Source organism: Lissotriton vulgaris, chromosome 4_1 (assembly GCF_964263255.1).
Source record: "Lissotriton vulgaris chromosome 4_1, aLisVul1.2, whole genome shotgun sequence".
Lineage (NCBI taxonomy): Eukaryota > Metazoa > Chordata > Amphibia > Caudata > Salamandridae > Lissotriton > Lissotriton vulgaris.
The window spans coordinates 761,972,310-761,981,344 of NC_141691.1; the positions used below are offsets into that span (position 1 = coordinate 761,972,310).

At 45.0% G+C, this 9,035-nt stretch overlaps 1 protein-coding gene and 1 long non-coding RNA gene across 2 annotated transcripts; both read left to right on the plus strand.

Moving 5' to 3' along the window:
- Nucleotides 1-1,296: 1,296 nt before the first annotated feature.
- Nucleotides 1,297-5,798, plus strand: LOC147722550 (uncharacterized). The gene is made up of 3 exons (XR_015310036.1): nt 1,297-1,434; nt 4,757-4,868; nt 5,712-5,798. It is a non-coding gene; the product is annotated as an uncharacterized LOC147722550 (long non-coding RNA).
- LOC147722551 (zinc finger MYM-type protein 1-like) lies at nt 5,792-8,254 on the plus strand. The gene is made up of 2 exons (XM_086966859.1): nt 5,792-5,823; nt 5,946-8,254. Exon 2 carries the CDS (start codon nt 5,969-5,971, stop codon nt 8,078-8,080), a length of 2,112 nt encoding a protein of 703 aa, XP_086822985.1. The 5' UTR covers nt 5,792-5,823; nt 5,946-5,968; the 3' UTR covers nt 8,081-8,254.
- The last annotated feature ends 781 nt before the right edge of the window (nt 8,255-9,035 follow it).

Here is a 9,035-nt window from a genome sequence, read left to right on the forward strand (position 1 = left end):
AACCTTAAAGAAATGGGAGAAAATCAAACATAAAGAAAGTGCATATAGGTCAAGCAACCGTGAGGTGTTGTGAGTGCTGAGGACCCAGTGTGATATTTCCGTGCCCAATTAAGTGAAAAAACAACAAAAATTACCACTATAAAAAGAGTAAGACTAACTGGCAACTCATGACTTTATTCTGTGCTGTTAGCTCACTCTGATTAAAAGTCAACCGACATGTTTCATCACTTTGCCTTACAGTGATTTCTTCAGGGTTTGTTGGTGGGTCAGCGTTTAACATGCACCTTTCAAAGTCTTCCCTTATTGTACCTGTAGCGAGTGGTGGGACACAACAGACAAACACAACAAATGTTAAAAAGTCTCAGCGGGTAGCACCGAGCCCGGTGCTCACTTGCACATGACAAATTCCAGCTATATAGATTTACCAGGTGGCCTTCTGTGATGAGCCTACCCGGCCCCCGTGGAAGACTGCGTCACGTGTATCGTTCCCTGTCTCTGTACTGGGACGCTTTGAACCGCCAAACGGTCGGTATCTGTGGCAAAAGATGAAGGCGAGAAGTTTTATTTTAATGCACCTCGCTTAGCTTATGCCCAGTGGCGGTTTTACCATTTGGGCGGTGGGGCGTTGCCCCACTAATAATTATCGGGCAATTTATTCGAGCGGCGCGTTAATAAAAGTTTTATAAATTTACGCGCCGCTCGAATAAATTACCCGATAATTATTGCCCTGCGCCTGCGGCCGTGCGTGGTGTCAAGCTGAAGCTTCACTCGTCGTCATCATGTACTTTTTGAGTCTGACAGTGGGTGGCGCTGGACTGGAGAACACCGGCACAGTGCGCACTGCGCATGTGGTGTCTGCCCGACTTCCTTTGAGCAGCTAGTAAAGTAAATGGTTTGGGAAAAGCAAGCACTGCAGAGTACGGGGTTCGCGTTTGCAACGCTCCCCAGTGCTTAAAAAAAGAGCGGCGTTTTTTTCGTGCTCAGTCGAATCCTGATGCTGCTCTCTTTAGAGAGCAGTTCTCCTCTAAAGAGAGCAGCATCAGGATTGGCTACTGTGTGTACTGTACTCTAGTGTCCCAGTACAGTACAGACTTACTCGTCTTCACGGTCTAGTGTCTCACCGCGGGGGTGGGACATCTAACACATGGTGGGGCAAGCAATGCCCAATCACTGTAGTGGCTTAGTGTTAAGCCATTCAGTGATTGGGCATTTCTAGGTGCTGGGCAAATCGGGCCGGCCCAAGGACAGTTGTGTCACTCAGACCCTCCTTCCCTTCTTCCTCCTTGTGGTGTCCTGAGTCCTCGTGGTCGACTCGTGCGTCTGGTGACTGTCTGAGGCCTCTCACTTCACCTAGTGTAGTCGCCGTCGTCGAGTCTGTGGAGCGTTCAGAGACAGATCACAGATTCTAATCCTGGACCTGTGTGCACTGTGCAGGTATGGACCTGAAAAATAAAATAATGTTAAACTTAAGTTGACGGTGTTTGGCCGCCTTGGCATCATACGGTGGGTTGGAGCCCCAGAGGTGGCCGCAGTACTAGGTTTTGTTGGAAGAACTGTCATTGGCCATTAAAATGAGCTAGGAAATAAATGACCCGCCGGCTCCTCTGGGAAGAGTGAGTTTTGCTTCTTTCTAGGGTCTGATTCTTAACCAGAGGATGGCGCTGTGTGTATCGCTCCTGACAAGACATTCAGACATTTACTGAACGTCTCTCCTGGTAAATTTCATCAGTTTGGCCACAAACTCCATTCTAGTACGTGACGTTACAGAAGTTACTGCACATATCTGAATCAACAAGGGTAATCGTAATCGAGGCCCGGGTCAAGTTGAGGTCGGACGTAAAAACCTCCTGGGGAAATAGTTTTCAGGCCCATTTTAGATCCTGATTCGAAGTTTTGCGCTGTGCACTGGGCAATGATCTTACAAATACCGTGTTTACCCCTCGTATGCGATTTCTTTCAGGTGGTAACTGCATGTGAAAGTCGGGGCTGGGAGGGGTTTGCTTGAAACCCGGGGCTGTAAATAGATGCACAAGCAGAGTGTGTGCTGTTAGGCTTACCACGACCCTCGCGTGAGGCTGAAGAAGACTGTGGTATTAAGCCTTTCTGGGGGTCGCTTAAAATACAAGCCTGCACCATGCCTGCCCCCACCAAGCTACCCCCGCAAGGCGTGGGGATTCAGAGGAGGCAGGGGGGTGCTTAGAAGGGGGGGCTTGTTCAACGTATTTTGGCTGTTTTTTTCATGACACGAAATATACAGCAAGGCCACCATCTGCTAAAATGACTGATCTGTAGAGATGGGCGTGGCTGGTTTTTACTGCGGTAAAGTGAACCGGATTTAATTGTCACCATTGGGTTGCGGTGCAATGGAGAGGCCGGTTTGAAAGCATTTCATGATTTGGTTTACCAGCCTTGAGTTTTGGGGAAAGGGGCGGGGCTATGTTCCCACCATTTTATTGTGGTAGAGTGGGTGGGGCTGGTTTGGCGCTATTGTATTTTGAAGCCGCCCGGTCCCGGGTCAGAACAGGCACAGTATTGTCCACCGGGGCTCCCCACCGCCGCTTACCTGACACCAGCCGAGTTCAAAGGGCACCGATCCCCGCAAGCAATGTCCTCTTTTTACACCAAACAAGACTTACCCAAGGGTTTTTAGTTCAACAGTGGACACACAATGGGTGACAGGTGAAGTATGGCCTTCCGGATGCGGAGATGGAAGGGATGTCATTGTGTGATCTTGCACAAGTGAAAGGGAATACCTAGCCTCAGGGACCTTTGTTAAATTCTGTTCTGGTCATTTTTCAAATTCATGTTAAAGATTTTTTAGTGGGGATTAGCCATTGCATTCTGGCTCTATCAGTAGCACGCACTTAGAGTTACCCTCAACCCTAACTCTGGTCTCCCCTTGCCACCCGGGCAGATGCATTAAGCTCTCGAGGGAGAGTTATCCCAACTTTTCTCTTTCTCCGCCCAAAACGCACCCCTCCTTTGCCCCCCTGTGTAATTTAATGGCACTTTTAACCTCCCAAGTGCTAACAGATGTCCGAGCGTGTGCTCTCATAGACCATTTTGGTCACATGCATTAATCAGTTGCTTGGACTCCCACTGATTTCTGTGCATTGTGGTTGTATTTGGTTTCGCGGTCTGCCTAAACAATCAAATACAATTAACAACAACTCGAGCTAAGGTAACTTTCCTCTGAAATGCTTGCTTTTGGTGTCTGGTGTGGTCAGTTTCAGCTGCGTGGCAATAAGGGCATGGTAGGTAGTTTTATGAAAACATGAAGCATTTTTGTTAATGCACTCTAGGTTATGTTAATTTTGTTATAATAAATTAAGTTATGACTTATCATGTAGCACTTACCACAACTCCTCTGCTTCTAATCTATGTAGCTAAACTTGCACCTGATCAGTTCACTGAGCTCAAAAGGGTAGAAGGATGAGTTGGCCATGCAGAGATTCGAATATATGACCTGCATGCCACCACATTTCTCAGTGGTGAGTGTTTAACTCTCTGGGCCATCCCGGCCAGCCATTTACATGGCCTCTCGGCGCTATCTGAGGAACCTCCCGCATGGTGACGAGTTGTGCATCGCAGGCAGGGATGTAAGCCATCATCTAAGATGTTGTAGTTTTGTCTTTTAGTATTTCCTAGGACCGGTTTCTGGCATTTCAGCCAGGCTTGCTTGAATCCAGTGACAAAGTGAGCAAGGGACTCACGTCTGAGCATACCCTGCCAACTTATATGTAAATTGATACTTGTATAGCGCACTACTCACCCGCAAGGGTCTCAAGGCGCTTGTACGAATACCGCTGTGGAACCCATCCTGGCTTTCCCTGTGAGGCGCCCACTCCTGGGCACCCCCAAGGTGGAGGCCAGGCATCCTTAGCGTTGTGGGGGCCGTTGTGGAGATTAAGCAAGCTATTGCCCAGAGTTGCAGAGTGGGACTCCATGATTGGAATAGGCACCGAGGCGAGAATTATCAGGTCCGTGGAATTTTTTGAGCCCAAGACCCGCCGAGGCGGGGAATTGAACCCTGGTCCCGGGCCAGACCTCTGCATCAGGGTCTGCCGCTCTAACCAACTTATGGCGAACAAAGCGGTACAAAAGGGGGTGGTGTTGGACGGAGCATCTGAACAAATCAAACACTCACACCCAGTCATCGTATTTGGGTTTAATCCATCATCGTTCTTTAGCCCACTCTGCCACCCCAGTTCAGACATGGCCATATGCAAATCAGTCTGACCCTGTGCCTAATGGAAACAGTCCAGCCCGAACTGCCAAGCCATGTCTTTCCTGGACCGGAATCAAGCCATGCCTTCCGTCCATCATCACCCCCTTTTGTACCGTATCTTGTGGATAGTCACTGGCAATGTAGACTTAAAAGTTAGACGATAATAATTTTAATGATCGCATTCAAAAAGAGTAATATCATAAGAGTAAGTATGATGTTACTTGTTGTATCCTATATCTGGATGCAATGACAAAAACAACAACATACCAGTTTTGAGTCTTCCTTTGAATTTGTATTTGTTGCATATTTTCCATAGTGCATGTATTGTTTCAAAGGAAGATTAATTTTCACTGGAGAAGATTTTACCTCTATAGTTTATAGATCAACCGCTAACTACATGCTACAGGGGGGGCTCATTTTGCGTTACACCACTGTACATGCCTGCCCATATTTTACAGTTTGAATGCTTTTGTTAAAAGTCTGTGTGTTTGGTTGACACAACTACATTTTGTTGTATTTGCTTTTCAGCATTTGGTAAAGCCTCAGGCTGCCGAACTAATTTTTGGGCAAATCAAGCAAAGAAGAAGAGACGCCAACCTCCTTTTCTGCTACAACGCAGCAAACAACCCCAGTGTTTAAGGTAAGGAAACTGCTGCTATATTTTACATTCTAGTAGTCAAGGGCTATGTAAGTTGTGTACATGGTGGGTGGCGTCAAATACCAGTGTTCAGTCTTCTTTTGAATTTGTATTTCTTGCATATTTTCCATAGTGCATGTATTGTTTCAAAGGTAGATTAATTTTCACTGGAGAAGATTTTACCTCTATAGTTTATAGATCAACCGCTAACTACGTGCTACAGGGGGGCTCATTTTGCGTTTGTCCTCCTGGTTCCAGTGTCTGTTTTCCTAATGGCATGTCTATGACTGTGACATGTTCATCTCCAGACTACAGAGCTTATGCCAGCTTGCCCACGTGAACCTTCTAAAAGTCCACATGGCCTACAAAAACAATGCTAAGGCAGGCTTAACCACTTTCCAGGAGTGTGATCTGAGTCCCTTAATAATTCAGATGATCGTCGTCTGCATATAGACTACACATAGGAACCAAAAGTGTGCCCCCTAGAGTGTACTGGTCAATGGAAGGAATTGCATTAGCCCACTTAGTAAAATTCAAGTGTATTGTTCTAAGAAGGTGAAACCTGATGTATAACCCAAATGTAATGTGCAGTGTACAGGGTCAAGTCTTTGTGGATCACTTAAGCCAAGGGTCTCCAACTTTTTCTGTAATAAGAGGCACTTATGATCAAAGAAATGCATCGTGATCTGATCACTAAGGGGTGCTTCAGCACATTCTGCAAGGGAGGGGGCTCATTTTGCGTTACACCACTGTACATGCCTGCCCATATTTTACAGTTTGAATGCTTTTGTTAAAAGTCTGTGTGTTTGGTTGACACAACTACATTTTGTTGTATTTGCTTTTCAGCATTTGGTAAAGCCTCAGGCTGCCGAACTAATTTTTGGGCAAATCAAGCAAAGAAGAAGAGACGCCAACCTCCTTTTCTGCTACAACACAGCCAACAACCCCAGTGTTTAAGGTAAGGAAACTGCTGCTATATTTTACATTCTAGTAGTCAAGGGCTATGTAAGTTGTGTACATGGTGGGTGGCGTCTAAATACATGCACCAAACCTCATACGTTGTACTTTGATTATTGACAGGTAACACTAACATTGGTAACACCATGAATACAGTAGAGCATCTATTTGCAAAGCCGTTCCTTGGACTGAAACGTGAAGACAAACTAATTGTAAAACAATTAGGACCTCACCGGCCAGACCTAAACCTACAACAACGTTCCCTAGACAGAGGGAAGCCTTACACACGTTCTTTCACAAACACCTGGTACAAAAAAGTTGATTGGCTTACAGGATGTCCTTCAACAAATACTCTGTTCTGCTTCCCCTGCCTGCTGTTTGGTGGTGAAACTCCTTGGACCAAAAAAGGAGTGAAAGACTTAAAACATTTGTCAGATAAAGTAAAGAGGCATGCACACACGAAAACACATATGGAAAATCTGACAAGACTGGGAATGTTGGGAGATAAACCGATTGAAGCCCACTTAAGCGAGGCCTACCAAACAAATATACGGAAGCACAATGAAGCAGTTGATAGGAATAGACACGTGCTGTCAAAAATCATTGACTGCATTCGTTTCTGTGGTGATTTTGAACTGGCTTTACGAGGGCATGATGAATCGGAAGGCTCTGCAAATCCTGGTATATTCTTAGGGCTTGTGGACTTAATAGCAAGCATAGACCATGTATTCGAAGCACATCTATCAACTGCTACAGTCTTCAAGGGCACCTCGAAAATCATACAAAATGAACTGCTTGAGTGCATGCTAGAGATTGTAAAAAGCACTATCGTACAACAGCTGAAAAACACAGACTTTGTGGCTATTCAGGCTGATGACACCACTGATGTGGCCACAAATACACAGTCAGTATTGGTCTTTCGGTACCTAGACAGTGACAACAAAGTTGTGGAACGCTTCTATGGATTCACCCATTTAAAAGACGCTTGTGCAGAAAGCATTTCTTCAGTTATTCTACAGGAACTAAACTTCATTTTTCCAGAGCAGCATCAAAAACAAAAACTGATTGCACAAAGCTACGATGGTGCTGCAGTAATGAGTGGAACCTCCGGTGGAGTACAAAAAAAAATTAAAGATGTCTACCCTAATGCCCATTACGTGCACTGTTATGCCCACCAACTAAATCTGATTATGCAACAATCAGTAGGAAAGATCTCTGAGGCAAAGATATTCTTCCTGGATGTAGGCGGAATGGCAGCATTCTTCTCACGCTCCCCCAAAAGAACGGAGTTACTTCATACCATTGTTAACAGAAGGATTCCAAAGGGAGGCCCAACTCGTTGGAATTTTCACATCCGTACAATCCGCCTAATATACCAATATAGGGTTGATCTTGAGAAATGTTTTGACACCATAGAAGCAAATCAAGACTTTGACTACAAAAGCCGGAATGAGGCCCGTGGCTTTGCTAGAACACTGCAAGACAGGGAGTTTCAGTTTTTGCTGTTTTTGTTTTTTCAAATAATGCTAAAAGTTGAAGCACTGTATGAAACGTTGCAAAAACGTGAAATAGATACTATCCATGTGGAAACATCTATCAACAGCTTTGTCACAAGCATAACGGAAATCAGAGAAGACGTTGACAATTTAGACAGCACACTGCCAAATGATTCTACTTTCTCTAACCGCAGAAAAGACATCAGCAGTCTAGTCCGAATTTCCAAAGAGATATGTGACACTATAATTATGCAGGCAAAGGAACGCTTTTCTTTTAAAAAGCATTTGGTGAGTGCCACATTACTAAAAAGTGATCTGTTTGCTAAACATGATATTTCCTTCCCTGAGCAAGCACTGAATACCGCTGCTGATGCTTACCCTATGCTCAACAAAGAGGATCTGAGAACAGAACTAACTGTACTGTATGGAATGCATGTATACCGGCAGGCCACTAATGCAATTAATTTGCTTGCTTTAATTCTGAACCTTAACATGCAAAACACACTAACAGAAACAGTGACTTTATTAAAAATACTCATCACCACACCGATGACAACAGCAGAGTCGGAACGTTCATTTTCCGCTTTGAACAGAATAAAAACATTCCTAAGAAACACCATGATACAGGACAGGCTGAATGCCTTAGCAATGCTTTCCATCGAGAGTGAGTTAGTTAAACGAATACCAGACTTCAATGGTCAAGTCATTGAGAAGTTTGCTTCCATGAAAAACAGACGTGCGGATTTTCATTACAAAAAGTGAACACTATTTAAATGCTGCTAGTTGGCGTCCTGTTTATTTGTTTGTTATTAAAATACATCTGTGAGGTACTCAGCAATGCATTGTGTTTCAAAGTCTGTTATGAAGCTCTGTGGTTATGATGAAGAAGAATAAGCAGCTACCTATGTTATATGACACCACTTTATTAATGTAATAACTGCACTTTCACAATTGCTTTATTAACCTTCCTGCTTTCACAAATTTGCATGAAAATGCACCATTTGTCCACTCTTTTTTCAAAATTTTCTCGGGGGGAATTCCCCCCGAAGCCTCCTTAAGGGGTTCGGGCTCGCTCGCTACGCTCGCTCGCTACGGTGCAGTACGACTTTCATTTTACGCCCCACCACTTTCAAATGTCACCAGCCGCCACTGCTTATGCCTTAAATTGGGGGCGGACGTGATTCTATCCGGTCCCTCTTTCCCTTTAGTTACAGCCCCTGCTCCCTCTATCCTTTAGCAGCCTGGTTACAAAACTCCTTACCGCATACGCGTGCAGGTGTGGTCTCGGCTCACCCCTCGTGTGCTGTAGCGGTGCCGGCCGGCTGTTTACAAAGTCCGTTTCCGGGTCACGTGGACCAGGTTGACGTGCTACGTCACGTCAAACAGCGGGCGCCATCTTTGAACGGGAAAGTATCTCGAAGGGTGCGCTATTGTCGCCCCTGTGGGATACACTCGGCTTGATGTTCCTAGTTGGATAAATTAGCGGAAACCAGCCCTAGGGACTCGTGGAATTGAATACTTCTTTCCAGTATTTAAAATGTGAAGCAAATTAGTAAATCCCTAATGGTGTTGTTCACCTCTCTGCATGACATACCGCCACGTTAATACAGCGATTGACATCTTCGAGTGGGACACTCATATCCATTAGGTCCCTGTCATTAAAAAAAGCACAGTGGAATATGACACAATAATTTTATAGGGATCCCACATCAAGAGC

Excerpts from the sequence above, each read along its gene's own strand:
- LOC147722551 (XM_086966859.1), top strand. The coding sequence starts at position 5,969 with ATGAATACAGTAGAGCATCTATTTGCAAAGCCGTTCCTTGGACTGAAA.